Genomic DNA, 27221 nt, shown 5'->3' on the forward strand with positions numbered 1-27221 from the left:
GCTTACACTGCACTCGCAGCACGTGGGGGGGGGCGTGGGGGGGATGTAGGCTACTGAGTGCTGGGGGCGCCACAGCCAGAGAGCGCGGGTGTGATGGGGGACAGGGGTTGCGGAGCGCGCCCAGGCAAGGCCCCGGGGAGCCGGGCACGGAGAGAGGCCCCGCTCCCCCCAGCCCGGGCGCCGCGGCGGTACCTGTTGCCGAGTCCATCTTGCAGGGCCGGGGGCTCCGCGGCGGCTTGCGCTGAGAGTTGCCCATCCCTGGGCGCCGGTGGCTCCGCCCGGGGGGGTCACCGCGCCTCGGCGCCGCTGTGCCCCGGCTCCATCATCCCCGCGCTCGGGGGGTCCAGTAGCGCCACGCCGGGCTGAGAGGAGCGGCCCCGGAGGCGGGCGGGAGCCGGGGCGCGGAGCGGGCAGCCGACCCTCATGCCGCTCTGGGCTAGGGTGGCCCGCGGCGCGCTCCCCGGCCCCCGCGCAGCGCTCCGGCACGTCGGCGGCCCAGCGCCGGACCCAGGCAGGGAGCTCGCCAGGCTGCGGCTCCCCGGCCGCGGCACGTTCACACCATGGGGACCTGCCGCCGAACCGGACTCGCGCCGGGAGCGCGGGATCTCTGCAGCGCTCACGCCCACGGCGCCGGGGACTCGCCACCTGGCGCCGGAGCAGCCGCTCCGGACTGACACCCCATGGCCACGTTCCGGTCAGGGACACCTGGGAGGAGCCCCAGGGGAATCAGGTGTGGAACTGGAGTGAGATCGGAATCAGGCCCTGCCCCTCTCCGGGGAGCCAGGCAGGTCACTGCTGTGACGAGGGAGTCTCTGCTGTTAGTGGAGCTGCGAAGCCGGATACCCAGGAGCTGCATCGCTGGCAGCCAATGGCATGGCTCCGTTCAGCAGCCCCATTAGGAATGTAAACGTGTGAGTGTGTGTGCACACCCCCACACAGAGCGCTGCTCCCCCGGGGCCGCTGCGGGCTTTGTAGGCTCGGGGGGCTGGGAGGTTCAGCTACTCCCTCCCTTGGCAGATCTGCTTGGGGGGGGCAGGACCCGAGCCTGGGCAGCTCCTCAACACTTCCAGATTTGGTCTTGGAGATGCTTGTGCTGCCCCCGGGAAAGGGTGGTGGTGACCCTGCAGCAAGTTCCATTGCCCCACCTGCTGCTCCCCCTAGGGCAAAGGCACAACTGAATTGAACAGGGATTAAGCTGCCCAGCTAGGGACTGAACAGAAACCACTGTATCCATGTTTATCATTTGTCTAGCAGCAGCCAGGTGAGACCAGGGCCCAGCACAGGCACCCAGCCAAGGCTCCTGCCCCAAAGAGCTTCCAGTTTAACAGACAAAGAGGAGGAGGGGAAATGGAGACAGGAAGTGACCTGCATATAGACTCGGTGTCATGAGGCCCAATCTAGTGCTCCAGCATGTCAGGATTGTTCTGTGGCCAGCACATGCCAAGGGGCACCAGCAGCTAGAGAGCAAAGGGATGGCTCTCTGGGGTTTTACCCCTTGTGTTGGGGAGCCCATCGTGAGGATGTACTGCCACTGGCATGGGGAAGAGCTGAGTCCATGAGCCCCGGGATAAGGCAGTGGGTGGGTTTGGAGGTCACTGGAGTCTTCTCTCCCTGTGGGAGCAAATACCCTGCAAATAAGAAAGGACACCCCTGCATCTGTGTGGGTGTTGAGTTAATGGTGGGCCTGTGCTGGAGAGAATCGCAGGGTGCCAGGGTCCCTAAGAACTGCACCTGGGGTCTATCTTTCCCAACACTAGTGCCGTAGCTGGGTGCCCTGGTATCTCAGTGGATGTCAGGGACAGGCCCAGCACATGCTGCAGGAGCAATGGAAACACATTCAAAGGTGCCAGCCTCCTGCCATCCAGCCTGCCTGGTGCTGAGTATGCCCAGCCAGCACCCCCATCAGCTCCTCACTGTAGCAGGGTCACTGGTCAGAGGCATGGCCAAGGCTGCCCACCCTGGACCTGATGTGAGCCAAGAGCTCAGCTTGTACCTGGGCTAGAAGAAGGCAGCCAGCACAGATCACTGAGCACAGGAGCCTTGCAGAGCATGGGAATTCTTAGTGCTCTTGAGCACACCCTCCTAGCGTCCCTTGGGAAGATCTGCATCAGCACCCCCTTCAGAGATAGGGGATGCAGACAGAGGGGGGTTCTTGGTCATGCAGTGAGCTGGGCACAGAGCCCAGGAGACATCACTTGCCTCTCTGGGGAGCCCGGTCACTGCCTGGGACTCGTGTATTTGATAGTTCACCCCACAGCCCCCCCTCATATATAGAAATACCCCCACACTCAGAGGAACTCTGGAGGCCTATGCAAACATCAGTGGGTTTAACTTTCCCCAGGGTCAGCCAGAGGGTTCAGGGGGCCTGGGGTCTTCGGCAGTGGGGGACCCCTGCTTCGACGGTAATTTGGCGGCGGGGGGTCCTTCGGCGGGACCCGCCGCCGAAGTGCCCCGAAGACCCGTGGCGGGGGGCCCCTGCTGCCAAATTACCGCCGAAGACCCAGAGCGGAAGAAGCTCCGGGGGCCCGGGCCCTGCGAGAGTTTTCCGGGGTCCCCGGAGCGAGTGAAGGACCCCGCTCCAGGGGCCCCGAAAAACTCTCGTGGGGGCCCCTGTGGGGCCTAGGGCAAATTGCCCCACTTGCCCCCTCTCCCCCCCCGGGCGGCCCTGACTTTCCCCCGACCACTTCCAATAGCTGTCTGACCCCCTAGGCAGCAGTTACAGAGTTAAAATACACCAGACAAAACTCTGCCCTCAGCCCCTCCAACGGAGGGGCAGCGGGGCTGCAGGCAAGACTGAGGAGCACTCACACTGCTGGGGGGAGGGAGGTCAGAGCTGGAATAGCAGGGGCTGTGGTTTGGGACTGAGGGGCAATGACAGAGCTGGGGGCTGCGGGAAGCCCAGGGGCCTGCAGGTAAGGACAGCGGGTGCTGTGTTGGTGTTGGGGAAACTCCCATTGCCCCTGCCCCTGGAAAGCCGGGCACTAATCACTGCTATTAGCCTCCTATCTTCACAATCTCTAAAACTCGTTAGCTCCACTCAGGAATGCAGGGAAGAAAACTAGACTAATGCCTTCCAGGTGGGCAGTGCAGCAGCAGCTGAGCCAGAGTGATCTGAACTCACCTGCACTGCCCCACAGGGCAAGGAGATGGGGGGGAGGGACTCACTGGCAGAGTTTGGGCCCATTCCCAGCCTGCAGGGTCTGGGAATTATTATTTGTTAGAGCCTGACTCTCTTTCCCAACGTGATGAATTTTGTGGAGCACTTAGACACCAAATCTCAGCGTCTCTGTAACAACAGAAAGGACCAGAAAGCACTGGGAGGTTGTTATGGAAACAGGAACAAATTGAATCAGTACTTAGCATAAGTTGGCAAAAGAAATTTCCTCTTTGACTGACGTGGGCACAGGTGGGCGTGAATGGCTGCAGGTGTGCGTGGCAGCCCTGCACCCGGGTGTGGGTGCGGCAGTGTCACCCAGCCACAGGACATGCTGCACCAACCCGCTGCCCCACAAACCTTCCCCCTCCCCGAGAAAGAAGGCAGGACCGGGCCTAGACAGTCCGTATGTCCCATTTAAACACTCAGGCCTTGAGACTGAGCAACAGAGAAGACACTCACCCCAGTGCAGGCAGGCTCAGACCAGTTCCAATCAAGGCCAATCTCAGCCCAAGCCCGTCGGCCACTCCTTACAGCAAGGAACACTCAGATCTGCTTCCAGTTGAGGGCAGCACAACTCTCCAGACTGTCCAGCATCTGGGGGGACTCCAACCAGATGAACCTGCGCAGATGCTTGCGTGGAGGAGAGGAAGCTGCTTCTGTCTCTCCCATATCATCAGAGTTTGACAATTGCTCTAGGCCATGACTGATCAGCCTCTGGAAGCAGCCGCCCCACTGGAGCTCTCCCCTCTGGCCTCTACGCTTTGTCTGTTACAGGTTTCTACCCCTGGGGCAATGTACATGGGAGAGGGCACAAGGGAACCCGTTGTGGAGAGTCTAGGAGCAAAGAGTCGCGCTACCCTGCGAGGTCATCAGCTGAGTGAACCTTCTGCAAGTTGAGGAGTTTGCAGCCATGGTGCAGCTTCCTGTCGTTGAAGGTTCACCCCATACAATTGGTCAATTCAGTCTGCAGTTCAGGAGGCCTCTGGACTCCTTGCTGGTGCTGAGCTCTCACATAGCAGCACCTGCGAGGAACGCTTTCTGTCACCTCCGGTTGGCTAGGACGCTCCGGCCCGTCCTGCCGGATGCTGACCCAGCCTCAGTCATTCATGCCTTCATCCCCACTGCGCTGGGCTATAGCAATGCAGGGCACCTGGGCAGGAAGCCATCAGCACTTAGGAAACACCAACTAATACAAAGCGCTGCAGAGCATCTCCTCAGCAGCACAAGCTTCCTCCGAGCTGTCCTCCCATAGACTAACCCTGGCTCCCCATAGAATAGCAAGTCAAGGTCTCGGTCCTTATCTTCAAGGGACTCCTTGGCCTAGGCCCAGGGGATCTAAAAGAGCCTCAAGCTCCAGGATGAAGACTGTAGTCGCTAACTCTGCTCATCTGATGGAACTCTCTACAATAACTTTCTTGGGAATCAGTCCAAGACTGGGAAACAAACTCCCCCAGGAAGCAAGGGCCACCCTAAGCCTCCCCACCTTCCACTCCAAGAGCTAGTTGCATTTCCTTGACCTTGCCTCCTCTAATCTAAACACATAGCAATATGCGTGTGATTCTCCGTGTGTGAGAGTCTGTGTGTGGCTCTACATTATAAAAACAAATTCCAAACCGAAACATTCCACTGGGCAGAGGATGAGAGACCAGCCAGATATTAGTCATATTGCTTAATGCATGGCCGAAAGGGGCTCGGATACTACAGTGATGAGTGCGGTATGAGAACCTCTATAGAACAGACTAGGAACATCAGAAAGTGACTAGGATCGATCAATCTCCATGGATGGTGGAGCAGGGAAAACCAAAAATTGGTTGGTCATTGGAACCCTGCAGTGTGCTCTTGGCTTCCAGGAGGATAAGCAACCTGGACGCATCTGGGGCAGGTCATTTAGAACCAAGGACCTGAAAAGTGTGGAAACGTCTTTCTCCTGTTTCCCCTCCACAACAAACTCTGAGGCATGCACTGCTCTCTGATAAGTGACTCTATAAATGTCATCCTTCTGGCCTCCAAGTTTCTCACCTCCCAGTGACTCCAGATCAGACGCGCTCAGTGTACGGGTGCAAACGCTGCTTGGATCAGAGCCGAGGTGGGTTATTTTGGGCTCATGCATCATCTCTGATAATAAAGATTCTTTGGGTTCAGATGCAGCCCTTGGCCCTCCCTGCCCTCCCTGCCCTGTGACATAGGTAAACTCAGCACTTTGGTGCTATTTAGTCACATGCTTCCCCAAGACCAGCTCCCTGGGTCCTTCAGGCTCTACAGGTTGGAGATCACATACCACATGTGATTAGTGTCTGAGCTCAGCCCCTCCCCATCCTGAACCCTGACTGTGTGATGCCCCCCACCTGGAGGAGAATTCTGTGACACACACAACGCACTGGCAGCCGTGAATCCGAGGAGCCGTGTCCACCCCAGTTTGACCCAGCACACCATCCCGTTGCACCCTTTGGGGCACAAGCTTGCATCAATGGCCATGCCTCAGCCCATGACCTGAAACAGACGAACCATCTCTGGGGAACAAGAGGGGAAGGGAATTCTGGACCAAGGGCTTCCTGCTGATGGTGCCCCACTGCCAGCCCCAAGAGAGCACCTCGGGGGACTGGCAGCAAAGCCCCTGCGGGCCTGCTCTGGTGCAGAAATGCCTAGGGATGAGAGGGAGGCGGGACCCACACCAGAGATGACCCCACTGTAAGGCCAAGCAATTTGTTTCAAATGCCCAGTGATCAGAACACAAGACTGGGAGTTAGAAGACCCTGCTTTAACTCCAGCTCACGCAGCCTCAGCCCGGTAACTCCACCCATCTGTGCCTATTTTTCCTGGCCCCACAAGGGGGATGGCGCTGATCCACCATTTTCATGGGCCTGCAGCTCAGTCCACGTTTGGCGGTGCTTGGGAACGCTCCGCAGGGCAGAGCCATTCCCTTTGTGTGCACCTGCATTCTAGCGGCTGCAGGAGAACGCGAGACGGCGTTTGGGAGGCAAAGGGCTGCCCACCCACAGCTTTCTAGACTTGTTTCAGATTATCACAGGCTGTGCAGTGTTTACACAGCTCCAGCCTTCAATGTGCCAAGCTCATGTCTGAGCCCCACTGGGTCAGGAAACCCTACTGCCTTCAGCTGGCTGCTTATCCTGGGGCTTAGAGACCAGTTGTTGGAAGGACAATCGGATCACAACAGATCGGCGTTTCCTGTCTGCAGGAAGGGGCACTTGCTGCTCAGATGACCCTGACCCAGCCAGCCTCCCCTGGTGTCCCTGAGCCGCTGGTTCTCTGCCAGGAGACGGGCCCTATAAATAAATAATAATAAATAATTGGAGATATACCAATCTCCTAGAGCTGGAAGGGACCTTGAAAGGTCATCAAGTCCAGCCCCCTGCCTTCACTAGCAGGACCAATTTTTGCCCCAGATCCCTAAGTGGCCCCCTCAAGGATTGAACTCACAACCCTGGGTTTAGCAGGCCAATGCTCAAACCACTGAGCTATCTCTCCCCCCAAGCTGGTATAGGTCTGCAGAAGGGCTGTTTGCTTGATCTGAAAATAGATTTCCTCCTGGCCTTCATCTATCCAGCTGCCCATGTGCATGGGAGCCAAGAGGCACTGCAGAGAATGAGATGCAGGCAGCTCCCATCTGCCCGTCCAGCCCAGTCACCTTTACTGTACAGGCCTGGCCCCTTGCACAGGAGTTTGTACCAAGGAAGCGGCCTGGCTGGCAGAAGCTGCTAGGGAGACGCTCTGGGTCAGCATGTCCTCACCCTGTCTCCAGCAGCACTGACCCCTGGCAGGTTGCCTTGGCCATTTATTGGCAGCAGACGGGGTTGCAGATAATCCCCTACCCCTCCAGAGGCCCTGTGCTTGGGAGCACAGGTGGTCTGAATCTCAGCCTTGGTGTCTGAGATGAGACAAGGCTGGAGAGCAGGTGGGCAGCAGCATCCTGCCAGGCTCCCAGCAGTGGAGAAGTGACGGGGAGGGCCAGCAGGGAGCCAAAGTGCTGTTGCTGCAGGGGAACAGGAGGCCAGCCCTGGAACATGCACTGCGGGCTCCTGACGTGGGAATCTGACTAGACCCAGTACGTCTCCAGGCTGTTCGGATGTAACATGCACTGTGCATGATACAATCATTGCACAGAAAAATAAGAGTGGCTGGAGTGAGGGGACATGCGCATGAAAGACTGGGGAGCCCCTCGCAGCTGGCCAGGCTCTTGGCTCTCTGGAAGGCAGAAGCTGCTGGGCGAACTCAGCAGCTGGGTGCTCTGAGACAGGTGCAGGCCGGGGGATTCCCACAGCTCAGGAGAGAAGCTGTCAGTCAGGGTCTGGAGTTAGACTCTTGGTCATGTGACCCAGCATCTGGCAGACATCCCTCTCTACTTCAAGTCCTGGCTGGAGGGAGCTGTTCTCTGCCCTGGAAGGATTTGCAGGTTGTGATGGTGAAGCCAACAGGTCAGTAAGCTGCGGACGCTGATGCTTCAGATTTGCCTCCTCCACTAGCCTTTCCCTACCCGGTAATGCATCCTAGCCAACTAAGTGCAAATAAGGTGTTAATGCAACACTGAAGCCATAAGATCAGGCGCTGAGAGCACAGGGGAACTCCATTGCCCAATGGCAGCTTGCAGGTAGCCAAGGGAGAGGAATAGCAAACTGCAACAGGCCTGAATGAACAGGCCTGGAGCGGCTGGACCTTACCTGACAGCTGAGCGCTTGATCTTGACCTAAGGTTGTATTAACTTCAGCGCTGCACTGAATGTGCAGAGATCATCCCCTCTGCAGCTCCCACCTGGCAGCTAGGACATATGTAGAGCCCCTCTCCCCTGCAGACAGCTGGACCCCCAGGCCGAGATAGAGCGAGAGTGGGTGGGTCTGCCTCTCTATGTCAGTAGGCCCAGAGGAGCCCTGCCACACACACACACACACACACCCCTCCGAGTCGAAAGCAGCCTTGCAGGCTCCTGAGCTGATGGAGAAAGCCATGTCTTTGAAGAAGTCATAAACACCCTCTATGTGCACAAGCAGAATTTTCTGCCAAGAAGCAATGTTAAAAACTAACAAAGAGTGAAATGAGCTCATTTGGAGAACAATGGGCTGGGGTATGAGCCAAGTGCTTCAGAGAAAGAGCCTGGAAAGCAGAATTCCACACGTGTTCCTGAAAGGGAAAGGACCATGCTCCAGCGTGCTCCAACCTTTGGGGCCAAGATGGCATCACCCCCGGGGGGTGGAGGGAAGGGAGTGGAGACTGGGGAGTGATAGGCAGACCTGCTTCCTCCAGAATCTGCCTCTCCCAGCCACTGCCGCCAGAGCTCACCTCCCTGGGCCGTGACCTGCCCTGCTTCCCCAAGCCATGCCCTGCTATCCTCACCAGAGACCACCTCCCTGGACTGCACCCACCTGGAGCAGCCTGGTGGAGCCCTGCCCTGCTCCACCGGGCTGAGTGCCACCCCACCTCCCCAAGGCCACCCCATGCCCCACACTACCCCTCAGGGCCATGTCCCAACCTCCTCCCCGGGCCTTTACAACAAAAACAGCACCCCGAGCCTGGTGCCCCCCAAACCCAGCACCCCAGGAGGTCACCTGCCCCTAAATCTGGCCCAGTCTGCAGGGGACCAGATGGGTGAAGGAGAAGCTGCAGCCAAAGGCAGAGGCTGCTCTGCCACCTTGTGCTACCTCGGGGTTCTGCACTCCCGGATTATCATAGAATCATAAAGATTAGGGTTGGAAGAGACCTCAGGAGGTCATCTAGTCCAACCCCCTGCTCAAAGCAGGACCAACACCAACTCAATCATCCCAGCCAGGGCTTTGTCAAGCCTGACCTTAAAAACCTCCAAGGATGGAGATTCCACCACCTCCCTAGGTAACCCATTCCAGTGCTTCACCACCCTCCTAGTGAAATAGTGTTTCCTAATATCCAGCTGTCACGGAGTGTGGGGAAGTCAGAACCCTGCACCCCTCTTCCTGAGATTCACCATGACTCTCAGCCAGCCAGTAAAACAGAAGGTTTATTAGATGACAGGAACACAATCCCAAGCGGAGCGTGTAGGTACAACCATAACCCCTCAATCAAGTCCTTCTGTGGGGTTCAGGGAGCTTAGACCCCAGCTTGGAGTTCCCTGCGTTGCACCACCCAGCCCAAGACTGAAAACAAAAACTCCTCCAGCAGCTCTCTTCCACCTCCCCCGAGATCCTCCTCTCCTTTTTTCACTCTTCCAGGCAGAAGATGTCACTTCTCCCAACCCCCATCCTGGCTCAGGTTACAGCTCAGGTAGCTTTGTTCAAGGGACGTCCTGCACCCCCAATGTAACTCTCCTGCAACATTCCCAGGTCAAATCCGCCCTACTTCCTGCTCCGTCACACCAACCTAGACCTCCCCCACTACAAGTTGAGACCATTGCTCCTTGTTCTGTCATCTGCCACCACTGAGAACAGCCGAGCTCCATCCTCTTTGGAACCCCCCTTCAGGTAGTTGAAGGTGTCGGAGTCCCCGGGCTATGCTCTGGAACTGCTCCCCACAAAGCCAGTCAGGACTTTGGGGAGCCTCCTCTCCCTTGAAGAAGACTGTCTTCAGCGCAAGAAGCTCACACAGCTTCACCTTCCTGGGTCTGACCTTGGAGCATTCAGCATATGCCCCTCCATGCGCTTCCCACAGCAAGTCCGCCCAGGCGGGGTCCTGGGGAAGCCAGAGGGTCCTGCATGCACCCCCAACTTTGCAGTCAGACATGACTCTTAGCCAGCCAGTAAAACAGAGGTTTATTAGATGACAGGAACACGGTCTAAAACAGAGCTTGTAGGTACAGAGAACGGGACCCCTCAGCCGGGTCCATTCTGGGGCCCAGTGAGCCAGACAACCCCGTCTGCCCTCACTTCCCATCCCCAGCCAGCTCCAAACTGACTCACCCTCCAGCCCCTCCTCTCTGGGCTTTGTTCCTTTCCTGGGCCAGGAGGTCACCTGATTCCTTTGTTCTCTGACACCTTTAGCTATTTCCTTGCAGGGGGGAAGGGCCCCGGCCATTAGTTGCCAGGAGACAGAGTGCCAGCCATTTATGCACACTGGCCCTTTGCTCTGCAACAATCTCACCCCCTAGAGACTTAAGAAATGCATAGGGGAAACTGAGGCACACACACAGTATTCAGAGGAAACATTAAGAACAGTCCCACTTGGTCACATCTTTCCCCCCTTTGAGACCGAACTGAGCGGGGTCACTTTAGCTGGTGACCTGGGAAAGTTCGAACCCACCAACGTTCCCATGGATGCCCCCATCATCTCTCCCATTCCTTGGTGGGAGTTACACCAGGCCCTTCCAGTTTCAGGCCCTCCCATGGGTCTGTTATGCTTGATGGCACTTGCAGGCTGCATGTGGGAAGGTTTATGTGGCCCGTACCCTTTTGCCACCCCAATACCTCTGGGGTTTAAACTGGGATTGGGACTTTTTCCAGTGCTCCAGTTTGGAGGGCTGCAATTCGGGCTCTCTTGGTTAAGAGCCCCCATCTTGACTGTGGCCACCCTCTGAACAGGTGTTTCTGTCACCCGCAGCTCAGCATCAGCCCCTTGCATTTGATGCTGCCAAGTTGGAGGAGAGTGGTCAGTATACACAGTAAAGTGCCGCCCAAATAGATACAGCTGCAGCTTTCTAAGGGCCTGCACCATGGCCAGGCATTTCTTCTCTGAGGCCACATAGGTCTGCTCCCAGGGCAGCAGTTTCTTGCTCAGGTACCCCCTCAGCATCGTCTTGCATCACCACCGTGCCCAGCCTCGGTGTGTCTGAGTCATCGGTGAACACTGCAAAAGGCTTGGCAAAGTCTGGGTTTACCAGATTTACCGGGCCCTGGATTAGAGCCTCCTTCAGTATACAGACCACCTCGTCTGGCTTCTCTTTCTCAAATAGCTCAAGGATGTAGGCAGCTAGGGGGCTAACGTGGGGTACAAACCTCCGGTAGCACCCCGCCATCCTGATAAAGGCCTGGACTTGTTTCTTGGTCTGGGGAATGGGCCAATCTCTGATCATCTCCACCTTGCACTTTTCGGTTTTTACTGTCAGTCCTGCTCCTTGAGGCAGCCCAGCACCCTCTTCATCTGGGACACATGTTCCTCCCAGGTCTGGCTAAAGACACACGTTATCGATGTCTGCCAGGGTCAAGTTCTCCATCCCCCTCAGCTTGTCTAGAATCTCCCCAGGCCTAGGCATGGGGTAGGCATCGGACACGGTGATGGCTGTAAGCTTCCGATAGTCCCCACAGAACCAGATCATCTTGTCTTCCTTGGGGATCAGCCCCACGGGTGAGACCCGTGGGCTGTTGAATCGCTGGATCACATCTAAAGCCAGCATGTCCTTGACCTCTCTCTCCAGGTTCTGGGTTACTTTCCCAATGACTCTGAATGGGGAACACCTGATGTGGAGATTGGTTCCCACCTCAGGGAAGAGATCCACCAGGGGATCTTCCCCCTTCTGCTCCCAACCCTCCCTTTTCAGGTCCAGGGGTCCCTTCACTCTCCTCCCATACAGCAGCTCGAAAGGAAAGAACCCTGTGGATTCCTGGGGCACCACCAGCTGCCTCCCAATTCCCCACAGTTCTACTTCCCCTTGGGGAGCCCATTCCTGGTACAGGAATCCCTTCTCCCACAGGACTCTGTCCCTGCAGCCTTCCCCAAGCGGGTTTGCAGTGTGGTGGCCAGCAAGTTCCCTCAGCTTCTCCAAGGAGGGATCCTTCTGGAGCTCGGTCTGGAATTCAGCTGCTGGGGAAGGGAGTAGGACCTGCTCCCTCTCACTGGCTGGGCCTGGGGTCACAGCCCCGCTGAGTCCTGTCCCTGGTAGCTCCCTCCCTGCTGTGTAATCACATCCCAGCAGCACGTCTGGACCAGGCAAACCTGGTTGGCATCCGACCTGCACTGCCTGTGTATCCCCCCACTCAGGTGGGGTCTCAGCTCCCCCCATGCTTAGCGCTGCCCTTGCTGTCCCAGTGGGGTCAGGCAGCGAGCTCTCTGCTCTCCTTACAGCATCAGAGCCAGCATGAGCCCCCTCTCCGGTGTGCAGGGGGGCAGGGAGCATCTCTCTGTCCCACTCAGCCCCAGGGGTCTGGTTACAGGTGGGCAGGTATCCTGAGCCCTGCAGCCAGGTCATTTGCATTTTCACTGAGCATTTCCATCTTAGCAAATTGGTTCCCTGGATTCAAATTCAAATCCTCGGCCGTTACAGGAGCAGGGCCTGGATCCTGTCCCACAAATACACAGTCACTTCCCAACGGGACCTTACAACCAATATCTTGGAGAAATCCAACTACCAGCCAGCCCGACCCCTCCTGTGTCTGCACGGGGATCCGGGCCATAGGCAGGGTGAATGGTTCCATCCTGGGGACCTTCACCCAGGTCACACAGCCCCTCAGCATCTGCAGCTGCACCACCCAGGGCCTGAAAACAGTTCTCTCTATCCCAGGGTCTCACCACCCCAGGCAGGTCTCCCCATTGACCACCAGCTTCCGCTCCCACTGGGGGTCCAAGGGGCCTGAGCCAAGGAGACGCCACACAGACATATAGGCTGGGGCCAGGAGTGGGAGCCTGTCCACCACCCCACCCATCTGGCTGACAGCGTCTATGGCCTTGGGACCCAGCAAAGGAGCTAGATACCGGGGCTTTTACGGAGGGTCCCCCTGGTTCAAATCACTCGCCTGCTTGAAGGCAGTATGGTGGGCATCCACATTCCCTCAGGGGCAGCAATTTAGTGTCGAGGTTCCCTGCGGAACTGGTAGCCTGGGGTCTATCCCCACTCACCCCTGGGGAGTCCCCTATGCCTCTCCACTCCACCATCGCCAGTCCATGCTGCTGTTGCTTTTCCTGCAGCTTTTCCTCGGGCTCTTGCTCTCTCTCATGGTCCTCTCACTCTCTTGGACTCAGCTCCAATTCCACCCATCTCCGATCCCCTGATGGGGAACCCGATCGTGAAGACCATCTGGTTGGGGACCAGACCGTTGGGGATGCCTGGCTACTGCTCCAGCTGCTCCCAGATCCTCTTGTAGCCCCTTTTGGGTCAGGAATCTGCTCCTTAGAGCGGTCCTCGTCCTCCAGCTGCACGATTAACTGGCTGTGACGTTATTGATATAAACTGGGACCATATAGAACATGGGTTGCAACCAAGGTCCTGTAGTGGCACCAAATCTTAGGTAAAGGGGGTCATATAAGGTGTCTAAGACCAGATTATGGGTTGCTGGTTATAATTATGCTGTCTGTATGTCTGTATCATTTTTAGTTGAAGTTATAAATGTTGGCTCTGTGCTGTCTGTATTTCAAGTTGGTGCTGTGCTTCTGGGGGAAGCATCCCAGACAAGCTGGTGTTAGCTCTGCGTAGCCTGCTTGATGGCCCATTAGGGACCATCAGCTACACCATTGACCCATGGAGAGAAGGCAGACACGCCTTGTGACTCAGCAAGGTATGCAGAGACTTGCCCAGGTGACTGCAGACTCCATTTTGTTGTGATTTTCCACAGTAAGAACAAAGTGGTTCTTACACCTGGAAAAGCCTATATAAGGCTGATGCATCATCTCCATCTTGTCTTCAATCCTGCTTCTTACCTCTGGAGGGACTTTGCTACAAACTGAAGCTCTACACAAGGGACTGAGGACCCATCCCAGCGGGGGATGTTCCAGAGACTTGATTTGAACCTGCAGTTTATGCCATCGCTGCTGCAAGCCTGAACTAAGAACTTTGCCATTACTGTATGTAATTGATTCCATTTAACCAATTCTACCTCTCATCTCTACCTTTTTCCCTTTGTAAATAAACCTTTAGATTTTAGATTCTAAAGGATTGGCAACAGCGTGATTTGTGGGTAAGATCTGATGTGTATATTGACCTGGGTCTGGGGCTTCATAGAATCATAGAATTCAAGATCAGAAGGGACCATTATGATCATCTAGTCTGACCTCCTGCAAGATGCAGGCCACATAAGCCGATCCACCCACTCCTTAAGCAAGCGACCCCTGCCCCATGCTTCGGAGGAAGGCGAAAAACCTCCAGGGCCACTGCCAATCTACCCTGGAGGAAAATGCCTTCCCGACCCCAAATATGGCGGTCAGCTGAACCCCGAGCATGCGGGCAAGACTCTCCAGCCATACCCTCTGGAAAAAGGCTAACAATATCCTATCATTGACCCATTGGTCCTTTGGGATCGAGAGAACCTTTTTCTTTTATTGGGGTGTTGGTTTTCATAATCATTCATCCCCAGGACGAGTGCACTGGTGGTGATACTGGGAGACTGGAGTGTCTAAGGAAATTGCTTGTGTGACTTGTGGTTAGCCAGTGGGGTGAGACCGAAGTCCCTTTTGTCTGGCTGGTTTGGTTTGCCTTAGAGGTGGAAAAACCCCAGCCTAGGGCTGTGACTGCCCTGTTTAAGCAATTGGTCCTGATTTGGCACTCTCAGTTGGGTCCCGCCAGAACCGCATCGTCACAGTGGCGTAGTCGGCAGGATCCACAGAACCAGGTCAATTAAGCTTTGGGTCAGAACCCCACGCTATCCAAATTTTAAATTTGGGATTGAGAGTTTGGTTGGTTAAAGATCAGTGACCATGAGACAGAAAGCATCAGAAAAAGCAAGGAAACTGCAAGCCTTGAGAGACAGCCTGCAGTTTGAATATGAGCTAAAACTGGCAGAAATTCGAATGGAAGAGAAGCAAGCCTTGGCCCAGCTGGAGAAAGAGGCGACTGAGAGAAAGAGAGAGGTGGCTGAGAGAGAAGAAAAAGCTCGTAAGGGACGTCTGGAGCTGCTGGCTGCTGAGGAGGAGACTCACAAGATGCAACAAGAAACTGCTAGACTCCAGCTCCAAGTCAAAAAAGCAATGGAAGAACGGCAGAGACTGTATCCTCTGGAAAATCCAGTTTATAACTGTGTTGATATGTGGTATTACTCTGGGCAGTTCTCTGTGTTTAACCCGTTTTGCTATGGCTATGGAGAGGGGGATTCTAACCTGGTGGGAAATAGCTGTTTGTCTGTGCAAGAAAGCAGTGTGTCTGTGAATGAAGTTTCTGAATGTCTGTCTGATGTCTCAGAAGGAAGTCTGGAGTTAGATCAAGAGCAGAAAGATCTCATTGGGGAGGAAAATGTTTCTCAGGAGCAGATTAAAGTAGATGGTCAGGTTAAAGCCCTAACTGAGGAAGGAGAGGGTAAATTAGTAATGGGTAATGGATTGTTGGCTAGTGCAGCTTGTAAAAGCGAACCTGAAATGGGTAACTGTGATTTGCTGGAAGTAGCTCAGTGTAGTGAAAAAAGCAGCAGCTTATTGGTTGGGAGAGGCAATGTGCCTGGTAGGGAAAGTTTGGAGGAGCCTAGGCAGCCTTGTGAGCTGATGGCTTTGTCTAATCAGCAGTTTGGGAAGGGAGGGATAGTGGAAAATTAGTGTCCCTGTCCCTTACCTGTTTCCTGTGTGGAGAAATGTGACAGTGAAGGGAATGTGCCTGTCTCTGTCAGGGGTATTAACTTGCCTATGAAGGAAGCTATCTCGGTCTCCAAGCAGTTGTCTGTGAATAGCCATGTGTGCTGGGACAAGGAAATGAGATCCCAAGCTGTGTGTCTGGTGAAGGAGAATGTGTCTCCGGCTCTTGTGTGTCTGTGGAGCAGACAGAAGGTGCCTTTCAGCCTGTGATGGTTGAGGGTGATTCAGTTGTCTCGGAGTTGGTTGTAAATACAGCTAAAGCCCAGGAAGGGAATGGTCCTGAGTTTGTGTCTGCTGGGGAGAATGGCACTGCAACTAGGTTGCATCCAGTTAGTGTCTTAGCAAAATCCCAGAGACCAGACAATTCTGGTGCTTGTAGTTTGCCAGTTGCTAATGTGTGGTTGGAAAAGGGTGTAGCAACTCTGTCTGATCAGGGTGATACCCTAGCCAGGGCACAAGGAGAGCATAAAGGTGATTTAATTGTGTTACCTACTGACAGTTTGACAACTTGTAGCAAGAAGGAAAAGATTCCTGAACTTGTTCCAGGCCAGGGAAAGGAGATTGTTTCTAACCTGTTATCAAGGAAGTCTATAAGTTTGCCTGGAAGGGGATTGTGTAGAGATCTGCCTGATGGGCCTGAGGTGATTATAAATGTAAGTAAGACCCAGAAAGAATCTGTGGTTGCTCAGGAAAGTGTTGCTTTAGAGCAAGCCCTAGGTGAAGCAGGGAAGGGTAGAATTTCTGTGAGGGGTGAATTGCTACTTAGAAAAGCTCCTGGGGAAAGGAATCCTCATGGTAGCCTGTGCAAGCAGTTTACTGCAACTGAAGGGTGTAAAAGTGATTTAATCAAGGAAGTTTCAGTTCCTAACAGCCAGAAGTTTTCTGTTGTGAATGGATCCACTGACTTTCCTTTTGAGAGATCCAGTGTGGGCAGCTTTAAAAAGGTCTCAGGTGGAGTAGAAGCTGTTAACAAAGTTGAGCAGCCCTATAACCACGAAGCTGTGTGTGGCCAGCTTGTTGGAAAGACCATGGTGTTGGGACAGGACTGTCTCCATGCTAATTCTGGGAGTGAGCAGTCTGTGCTTCAGGATCTGAGGACAGATTCAGTTACTGGTGTTTCAGAGCAGAACAGTTTTATGGCTGAACGCTTAAGGATGCAGGGTAGAGCAAGCCAGCTCTCACCCTCAGACTCTTTGAATTTGTGTGGTATCTCTGTAAGACAAAGTCCAGCCTTGCAATGGGTAGCAGCTAAGGAGTTAAAAGCTAGTGTTTGTGTTAATGCAAATTACTTGGCTGGCAGGGAGAAGAAAGACTTGCTAATAGCTGTTAGCAAAGAGAGCCCACCCCATCAGCCAGTGACTTCTGTTAAGCAAGAGAAATCAGGGTTTAATCCTGCAGGACAAGGAGGAAAGAGAAGGGTGTGGCATGACAAACATGATTGTAAATGGACACTTGCGATAAATTTGTTGTTATTGCTAATGCTAATTTTTGTAACTAATGTGTTGCTATTGCCAAGAACTGTAAAAATGTACAATGTGCCTAATCTTTTGGAAAACCTCTTGAACATGTTGAAAGGAATACATGAAAACACACTTTATGTTAAAGGGCCTTGCTATACTGATGTTTCACAGTCTCTGGAACATCCCCCGCTGGGATGGGTCCTCAGTCCCTTGTGTAGAGCTTCAGTTTGTAGCAAAGTCCCTCCAGAGGTAAGAAGTAGGATTGAAGACAAGATGGAGATGATGCATCAGCCTTATATAGGCTTTTCCAGGTGTAAGAACCTCTTTGTTCTTACTGTGGAAAATCACAACAAAATGGAGTCTGCAGTCACCTGGACAAGTCTCTGCATACCTTGCTGAGTGTACTATTGGGTGATCCGGGAGAGGGGGCGGGCGGAAGCCCGCCCCATGCTAACAGATCCCGCCCAGCCTAAGGGGAGGATCCGCAGGGCCACAGAAACCCACTAAGTGCGGGGGACAACTAATAAAAGAACAGGGACAGGAGTGAGGTCAAAGGGTCATAAGGAGGGAGCCTGATGGGGACACCGAGCAGAGAACCCCGGACAGCGCCCACTGCTCCTCGAAGGCGTCAAGGGAGCCAGCGGACGCCGCCCAGAGGAACTCCGCCCGGAGACATGAGCGGACGAGGGACCGGAAACAAGCCCCACAGTCGCAGGAGTCTCCGTCGGCCAACCTCCTCTCCCTGGTCGCGTGGATGGCCTTTTTAGCCAGGGCGAGGAGGAGGTTGACCAGGAGGTCCCGCGACTTTGTGGGGCCACGGATAGGGAGTGCATGGATAAGGAGGTGAGGGGAAAAGTGCAGCCAGAAACGTAACAGAATGTCGGTGAGGAGCCGGTATAGGGGCTGCAACCTGGCGCACTCCAGGTAAACATGCGCCAGGGTCTCCCTCACGCCGCAGAAGGGGCAGGTGTCCGGGACAGGGGTGAACCGCGCCAAGTACACGCCCGTGCTCACGGCCCCGTGAAGGAGCCGCCAGCTGATATCCCCGGCGGGCCTCGGGACCAGGGTGGAGTACAGGCTGGCCCACCGGGGCTCCTCACCCTCCACAGGTGGCAGGAGGTCCCGCCACTTGGTGTCGGGGCGGGACACGAGGGTGAGGAAGTGAACGGTATGGAGCACGAGCGCGTAGAGTTGTTTCCTTGGCGCGGTTTGGAAACGGACCGGCTGCAGATCGTGCAGCCGGCTGGCGGAGAAGGGGCGGGGGGGCCGGTCGGGTCCACGGGGCAGGGGCCCGATGAAGAGGTCCGGAGGGCTCGGGGTGGGGGGTGGGCGGGGCGTGCCCTCACGCAGGACCCGGTCGAGGTAAGCCCGAGCAGCGGGCAGCAAAGCGGCCTTCAACTCCTGTAGTACGCGCCGGGGAGTACAAGGTCTGGAGAGCCCCATCCGCCGAGCGAGCGTCAGGGGATCCAGCCAGTCTCCCCGGTCGTAGTCCAGGAGGTCTCCGACCCTGGTGGCTTCTGCCAGGACCAACCTCTGGCGCACCGCGGGGGACTCCGCCACCTGCACACGGAGCTGAGGGTTGTGTAGCAGGGGCTCCGCGAGGAGGTCTGCCCCCTCGGTGGCCGCCACGGACCTGGTCACAGAGAACAGCTTCCAGGTCCGGAGGAGGTCCTGGTAGAAGACCGGCAGCCCGGAGAGGTCTCGCGGAAGGCCCCTCGGGTCGAGATAAAGGAGCTGCCGGTCGTATCGGAGCCCTCGGAAGCGGCGCAGGAAGGCGTGCGCCAGGGCTCTCCATGCTGGACTACCCGCACCATAAAGGAGCCTCTGCAGTGCCTGGAGGCGGAAGACGTGGACCTGAGTGCGGAGGCACTTCAGGCCCTGCCCTCCCTCCTCCAGGGGCAGGTGGAGTACCCCTGCAGGGACCCAGTGCAGTCCTGGCCAAAAGAACTCCAGCACCACCCTCCGGAGGTCGGTCAGGAACACCGGGGCCGGGACCAGGGTGTTGAGCCGGTACCAGAGCATGGACAGGACCAGTTGATTGAGCACCAGTGCCCTCCCTCGGAGGGAAAGGCACCGGAGGAGTCCTGTCCATTTCCGGAGCCGCTCTGCCACCCTGCCCTGCAAACCTTGCCAGTTCTCCGGCGGAGAGGGATGCGTGGCAGAAAGGTAAACGCCGAGATAGAGCAGCGGACCCACGCTCCACCGGATGGCCTGAAGCACGGGTGGGAGGGAGCTCGCCTGCCACCCGTCCCCGACCACCAGGCCAGAGCTCTTGACCCAGTTGACCCGGGCAGAGGAGGCCGCCGAGTACACGGCTTGGCAGGCCTCCACCCGCGCCAAGTTGCCCGGGTCCTGGACCACGAGGAGCACATCGTCGGCGTACGCCGACAGGACCAGCCGCAGCTCCGGCTCCTGAAGCACCAACCCCGTCAACCTCCTGCGGAGGAGACAGAGGAAGGGCTCGATCGCCAGGGCGTACAGCTGGCCCGAGAGGGGGCACCCCTGCCGCACTCCCCGCCCGAAGCTGACCGGCTCGGTCAGGGTCCAGTTGAGCCTGACCAGACACTCTGCGGAAGCGTACAGCACCTGGAGAAAACCCACAAACTGGGATCCGAAGCCTAACGCCTGCAGAGTGCCCAGGAGATACCCGTGGTCCACCCTGTCGAACGCCTTCTCCTGATCCAGGGACAGGAGGGCGAACGACAGACCATCCCTGCACCCAAGCTCCAAGAGATCCCGGACCAGATACAGGTTATCGAAGATGGTACGGCCCGGGACGGTGTAGGTCTGGTCTGGGTGGATCACGTCCTCCAGCACGGACCCTAGCCGAATCGAAATGGCCTTCGCAACAATTTTATAGTCCGTACTGAGGAGCGAGATGGGACGCCAATTCCGTAAATCGCGGAGGTCCCCCCTCTTCGGCAATAAAGCGAGCACGGCTCGCCTGCACGAGAGAGGGAGGACCCCGCTCCGCAAGGACTCGGCCCAGACGGTGACTAGGTCTGGGCCGAGGACGTCCCAGAACACGCGGTAGAACTCCACGGTCAGCCCGTCCATGCCCGGGGATTTATTGGTGGGCATGCGACGGAGGGCTTCCGAGAACTCGGCCAGAGTGAGAGGCAGCTCTAGCCGGTCCCGGTCGCCCACGCTGACCGTCGGGAGTCCGTCCCAGAGCACTTTGCAAGCGGCAGGATCGGTCGGATCCGGGGAGAAAAGGCGCGCGTAGAAGGTCCGGGCCCTCTCGCACATCTCCGCCGGATCCGTGAGGGGGGAGCCGTCCTCCGCCAGGAGGCAGGTGACGTGCTTCTTGGCCCCCCTCCGTTTCTCCAGGGCGTAGAAGAAGCGGGAGCCGCGATCCATCTCCCGAAGGAGGCGGATGCGGGATCGAACAAGGGCGCCCCGGGCCCGATGGTCTTCGAGGACCCGGAGCTCCTCCCGCTTCTCCCGGCACGCTCCGCAAAGGGATGGATCCTCGGGGCTGGCGGCCAGACGCCTCTCCAGCTCTAAGACCTCCCGCTCCAACTGCCCTATCGCCGCATCCCTCCGTCGGCTGGCGCCCCGGGTGTAGTCACAGCAGAAGAGCCGGGCGCGCACCTTCCCCACATCCCACCACTGCCGCGCCGAGGGAAAGGCGCGCCGCTGCCCTCGCCAGGCCAGCCAGAACTCCCGGAAGGACGCCACGAAGCCCCCATCCTCCAGCAAGCTGTTGTTGAAGTGCCAATAGGCCGGCCCCGGCCTCTCCGCGCAGAGAGAGGCCGTCACGGTGACGAGGTGGTGGTCCGAAAAAGGGGCCAGCCGGAGGACTGGGCCCGTGAGAGATGGAACCGGGACAGATAGATGCGGTCCAACCGGGAGTGGCACGACCGATGGGCTTCCACCCGGACATAGGTGTACGTGGAGACGTCGTCCGGGTGGTGGTCGCGCCAGACGTCCACCAGGGAGTGATGGGCGACGATCTCCCTGAGGACGTCCGCGGCGGCCGGGCTCTGCTCGGTTCCCGAGCGGTCCCGCTCCTCGAGGACGGTGTTAAAGTCCCCGCCCAGGACCAGGCACTCGCGAGGATCCAGGGAGCCGAGGAAGGCGGACGCCTGCCGATAGAACCGCAGCCGCTCCGGGGCAAATGCCGGGGCATAGATGTTGATGAGGTTGACCACAAGCCCCGCCATGCGGACCCGGAGGTGCAGCAGGCGGCCCGGCACAGCCTCGGCGACCCCCAGCACCTCTGGCCATAGGTCGGGGGAGAACAGGGTAGCCACTCCAGCCTGATGGGTGGTGAGATGGCTGAAGTAGACCCCGTCCCCCCACTCCAGCCGCCAGTTAGCTTCGGCGGCCGGATCCGTGTGGGTCTCCTGCAGGAAAACCACGGAGTACCCCCCCTCCCGAAGGAAGGAGAGCACCTGGCTCCTGCGGAAACCCACCCTACAGCTCCGGGTGTTTAGTGTGGCAAAGGTGATGACTGCCATGAGGAGGGCTGGGGGGGATCCACATCAGCAGGGGCGCTCACGGCCCCCGTTGGGCCGCGCAGCAAACTGTGGCCCACCCCGAAGGTGAGCAGGGAGTCACGGAAGCCGCGCGCCCGGTGGTAAGCCGCGACATTCTGCTTCCCGGTCCCCTTGCCCTCCCCTATGAGGGCCCGCGTGGCCAGGAGAATCCGGTGGAAGTCCCCCCAGCGCTGGAGAGCAAGCACGACCTTGTTGCGGGAGCCCCAGACGTCCTCCAAGAACTCCCGCAACTCCTCTTGCAGCGTATGGGGGGGCGGGGTCACTGGCCTCCGGGGGTCCACCGGTGGGGCCTCTGGCGCAGCCCCGTGGCCCGCTAGGATGGGTAAACAAGGGGCGGACCCGCGACGTGGCGCCTGATGGACCGGCGCCACCTGGTCCGCCCCGGACCTTGGCTCAATGGGGGGGGGCGGAGGGAAGAGCGCAGCCCCTAGTGGGTCGCGACTGTGGAACTCAAAGGCCGCTCCCTGGGAGTCATCCTCCGGGAAAGGGAAGGAGACAGCCCCAGGGGCGGCAATAACAGTACAGGAGGTGGAGGGGGCAGGGCTGGGGTCAGGAGCAGTGTTGGGGGGAGGGACAGAGATGGGACCCTGGGCCGCAGGAGCAGGACCATCGGTAAGCGGCTCCTCGCGGCCAGGTACGGGGGTTTGAGGGGTAGGGAGGGGGTCCCCAGTGACACCGGGCTCAGGCTCAATGGCAGGTAGAGCAGCCTCGGCATGGGGAGATGTGGAACCCTCAGGGGGGCCCCCACCCGGGAAGGAACTCGATTGCTCCGCACCACCGAGGGACACCCCCGGTAGCCCATCACCCTGCCACGAGGCACCGGCCGTCGCCACAGCAGGCTCGGCAGCCAGCAGCAGGGTGCCGTCTGCAGCCGGGCAGGCTGAGGAGTCCAGGGGACCTGCGGAGGCGGGAGCGGACGCAGCGGGAGGGTCGGTGGAGCACGGGGAAGGGGAAGCTGGGGTGAGGTCGGCTAAGTCGAGGCCCGTGGGTAGAGGGTCGTCCTCCCCCGGGGTGACCGGGGTCAGACCCAGGGCCTCGATCTCCGCGAAGATGGAGGGGAGCTCACCTCCCACCACCCCGGGGTCCTCCCCACACGCACCCGAGGCGACGCTCGCCTCGGGTATTGCGGGGGGCGCAGGTGGCAAGGGGACAGGAGGGGCTGCATCGGAGGCCTCCGCAAGAAGGGACTGCGGAGGAGGGATGGTGGTACCCTCCGGCGCTGCCACGTCTGCCCTAGCCGTCATCGGCAGATGGGTTGACCCCGTGGGCGTGGCGGAAGGCTCGGTGCCTGCGGCCCCCCGTCTGGTCTTACAGGGGGCTTCCGCCTCAGGTGGCACGGGCGGAGCCCGAGCCTTCCGCTTACCCCGCTTACCCTCCACCCGGGTCCAGCCCTCCATGGCATCGCCTGCGGGCTGGTCAACAAGGATTGGGTCAGGGGGCAGAGAAGACAGTTTGGGGGCTGGGAGAGGCACTGGTGGAACAACAGGAGGGAGGGATGAATCCCCCTGGGGAGAGCCCTCTCCCACGCCTGGCAGTACCCCTGCCGCACCCTCCTCCACAGGCCCCGCCAGAGTGCAGGCAGCGGAGGCGGGGCTCTCCCGCCTATCTGGGCGCCCCGGAGAATGTACCCCTGAGGCCCGAGCGGGAGCAGCGATGGACCGAGGGGGAGGAGGGGTGGCTCTGGGTACCGGGCGGTCAGGGGCACCGGCGATGGCGGGGCCGGCACCTTGCCGGGGCTCGGGGGTCCCGAGAGCTCCTCCGAGCCGGGCCAAGGGGCAGTCCCTCCGGACGTGCCCCGTCGCCCGGCAGAGGTAGCACCGGGCCTCCCCCGTGGAGTAGTGCACCCGGTACTGGGCCCCCTGATAGGGGACCAGGAAAGACCCCTCGAGCGCCTCTCCGCCACGCGCCGCCGGCGGCAGTTGAAGCTGCACCTGCCGGCGGAACGAGAGGACATGACGGAGGGCGGGGTCTTTGCAGCCCAAGGGGAGAGGGCTCACCACAGAGATGGGCTTCCCAAAAGTAGAGAGGGCGGGTAACAGGGCGACATTGGGCAGGAAGGGAGGGACGGAGGTCAGGACCACTCGGACACCCAGGTCCTCCAGCGGTTCCAGGGGGACGAACACGCCCCCCACCGCCAGGCCCTTCTCCACCGCCTCCTGGGCGGCGGCCTCCGAGGCAAGGAAGAAGACCGCCTTGCCGTACATTTTGGAGGCCGCCACGATGGCCGTGGGCCCCACCACCCTCGCCAACGCCCGCACGTAGGTCTCCACGTGGGGCGAGGCGGGCACCAGGAGGCAACGGACGCCGTGCTTCCGGGTCAAGGTGGGGAAGGGGCCCCGGCCGCTGTAGATGGTAGCGGAGGCGGCGGTCGGGGGAGATGACGTAGCGGCGGGCGGGGGGGCCGCTGCCGCCTGGGCGTACGCTCTGGGGGCCGAGGGAGGGACACCCGCAGAGCTGGTGGAGGGAACAGCGGGGAGGGACGCCGCGGCCGGTGGCGGGGCCGCGACAGCGGGGGCAGGCTCCGCCATGGAGGGCTTCGTCTTCCTAGCGGGGCCCTTTCCCTTCTTTTTGCCCTGGCCCTTTCCGCCGGCTGGGGGGGCTCCCCCAGAGGCGGAAGGGGCGAGGGACGTGGCAGCAGCAGAGGGCACCCCGTCGGTCGCCGCTGCCGGCGCCTCAGCGGGAGCGGTGGCAGGTGGTCCGGCAGCGGCGGGTGAAGTCGAGACCAGGAGGCGTTTGGGGGGAGCAGGCGAGGGAGGGGGGACAGACGTCGTCCCGGGAATCCCACCCGCCGCGCCTCCCGCCATGCTGAACGGGGAGGGAGGGCAAACACCGGAGAAAGGGGGTGGGGGTAAGGGACAGGTCACCTACTCCTCCCTGCTAGGCTGTGGGCAGGGAGGATGGTGCCAACAATAGAGGGGGGGGGCAGATACGGGGACTATCGAGGACTTCGGGGGGGGGGGTAGTCACCGACAGAAGATCGAAAACCGGCTCCTCTAGCTGCACTAGGGGAGGGGAGGGGAAACAAGAGCAATGGGGGTGCAGTGCAAGAGGGGCAACTTAAACAAGGGAGAGGCACAAGCGCACTGATGGGGCTATGGGCGCACGAGGGGAGGGGCTAATCAGGGCGAGGGGCCGCGGAGGGAGGGGAGCAACCAGGCTGGGAGTGGGGCAGAGGGACTAAGGGGCTGGCTTCAGGGCTGGGGCAGGACAAACAAAGCTGCAAAGGGAGACGGGCAGGGCAGGCAAACAAACTGAAGCTGGGCGGGGGAGGGGGGGCCACAAGGGGCAAACGGGGCAGGCAACAAGGGGCAAAGCTAGGGGGCCTGTTGCAGAGGGGCAGGGGGGAGTCCGGGGAAGGGGGGGGGTGCGTGCACCCACAAGCGCTTGTGCGAAGTCAATGGCTGGCTGGCTGCCGCTGGAGGCCCAAACGGTGGCAATAGGGCGCGGCAGGCCAGGCGAGCAGCTGAGTCCCAGAGGCAGGAACCGAGGCAGATGGTAAGGGGCCAGCAGGGGTGTGGTGGAGGGGGCAGCGGTGGTGGTGGGGGTTGGGGGGGACACAGATGGACCAGGGGGCAGGCTCCACGCCACACCCCCTGTGTCCCCACAAACACAGTCTAAACCCCCACCACTAGAGCACAGTTAAAGAGTTACTCAGTCTTTAAGGCCCCCTCCACAGTGGTCTCCAGAGTCCTGTGCGCTCCCCAGCAGCCGGTGGTCTTCTCAGTCCTCTTCTCCCTCCTCCTCCAGGCTCCAGCAGCTCCCCAGGACAAACACAGCTCCAGCAGCAGCAGCTCCTCCTCCAGCAGCCCTGGTGGCCAGGCAGGAAGGACCTACCCACAGGTGGTAGTAGCAGTGGTGGTGATGGTGTCCTGGCTTCTCCCTCCAGAGGTGGGGGAGTGGGGGCTGGCCAGCAAGGCCCCCCCACCCCTCACTCACCCACTCAGCAGCAGTTGTAGCAGGAGCAGCAGTCCTGGGAAGAAGCACTCCAGCCAGCAGCAGCAGCCCAGGAAAGGAAGAAGGAGCTCCAGCCAGCAAGGCAGCCAGAGAAGGGGGGGCACCCCAGCCAGCAGGGCAGCCCAGGGACACAGAGCACTCCCTGTAGCAGGGTGGACCCTGCTCCTGCCCGGAGGGGCTTGAAAAGCTGCCTGACAGGGCTTGAGAGGGGTGGCTCTGGAAGCTGGGCTGAGTAAGGAAGTGGCCACAGCTGGGGCCACGCCCCAAACTGAAGCCTTGGTGCTTATAAGAAGGCAGGGAAGCCAGAGCCCAGGCAGTCTCTCTCTGCCTTCAGAGAGGAATAGGCCTGGCTGCTTATGAGCAGAGCTAAAGTACCTGGGTGAAGCAGGGCTGGGAACAGGCTAGGGAGCTGGGGAGCTCGAGCCAGAAAAACCCCAGGCTGCAGCCTAGCGGTAGGCCACAGGTACTGGGGGTTGCAAGGGGCGACCCAGGGGTAGGAAGAGCACCAGGTCCAAACCCCTTTGCCTGTGATGAGAAGGCGGATACTGCAGTCTGTCCCAGGAGCTGGGGCTAGAGCATGAGTGGGCAGTAGCCATTCTGAGGCGAAGCGGGGAAAGCAGGGTGGGGGTTCCCCGGGGAGGGGGAAACCCAGTTAAAGGGGCGCCGGGATCCAGAGAGGGACACGGGCCTGAGAGGAAAACAGGCGGACCACCGGCCAGCAGAGGGCACTCCGGGCTGAAAAAGAGCTAATTCCCCGGAGTCACCAGCAGGAGGCACCGCAGGGGTGAGTAGCCCGTTTACATATGGTGGAGAATGCAGGCATAGCGGTCCGCCCCTGATACAAGAGGCCTGGGCAAGGACTATGGGACAGTTGCCCAGAAGAAGACGGCCCTAGATAGAAAATGGAGACAGAGACCCTTATTAAATTCCTGGCCGAAAGCCGGCAGCAGCAGCTCGTACAGCAGCTGGGGGCGCACCAGCAGCAGCTACTTCAAACCTTGGGGGTCCAGCATCGGGAGCAACAGACCCAATGCTTCCAGCAACTCGCCACCCTGTGGCCGAGTCCTGGGGGCACTCCACCTGGGGGGACCGCTTCGCCTACCCCCCTGCGCCACTAGTACGTCTGACCAAGATGGGGCCCGAGGATGACCCGGAGGCATATCTGGTAACCTTTGAACGGGTGGCGGCAGTAGCCGGGTGGGCACCGGACCAGTGGGCGACCCTTCTCGCCCCCTATCTGACGGGGCCCGCTCAGAGGGCCTACCGGGGCCTCCCAGACGATGAGGCCCGGGTTTACGCTCGAGTGAAGGTGGCCATCTTGGATGCCTTCGAGGTCACCCCGGAGACCTTTCGACGACGGTTTCGGGGAAAGTTTTACCCTCCGGGCGTCCGGCCCCGGGCTGTGACCCAGGAGTTAAGGGATGCAGCGAGCCGATGGCTACAGCCTGAGCATAGAACCTCCGCTGACATCACGGAGCAGATCGTCCTCGAGCAATTCGTGCACATCCTCCCGACTCCCGGGAGGGCGTGGGTGTTGCGGCACCGTCCTCAAATGCTGAGCACGGCCGTTAGGCTTATGGAGGACTTTCTCGAGGCCGAGGCCCCTATAGGCCCGGCCGCCCAGGCCCCGAGTCCGGGACCGGGCACTCAGAGACTAGCTGAACCCAAAATGGTGGAGAAACGGTACAGAGACTACTATTGGAGAGCCTGCCGGGCCCGGCTCGCCGAGCAGCAATCGGGGCTGCT

General features: G+C 59.1%; 1 protein-coding gene across 3 annotated transcripts in view; it reads right to left on the reverse strand.

Annotated features, from left to right (window-relative positions):
• The window catches only part of NHSL2 (NHS like 2), a 215484-nt gene that overhangs the window by 96889 nt on the left and 91374 nt on the right, over positions 1-27221 (reverse strand). Inside the window, exon 1 of one of the 3 annotated variants that reach the window (XM_045029665.1) lies at positions 193-300. The exons of the other annotated variants lie outside the window; for them this stretch is intronic. Coding sequence (XP_044885600.1) covers positions 193-256 — 64 coding nt within the window. The 5' untranslated portion in view covers positions 257-300. Of the gene's footprint in view, positions 1-192; positions 301-27221 lie in introns of those variants that run through there. 3 annotated transcript variants of the gene reach the window in all.

The sequence above is a fragment of the Mauremys mutica genome, chromosome 9 (assembly GCF_020497125.1).
Source record: "Mauremys mutica isolate MM-2020 ecotype Southern chromosome 9, ASM2049712v1, whole genome shotgun sequence".
Taxonomy (NCBI): domain Eukaryota; kingdom Metazoa; phylum Chordata; order Testudines; family Geoemydidae; genus Mauremys; species Mauremys mutica.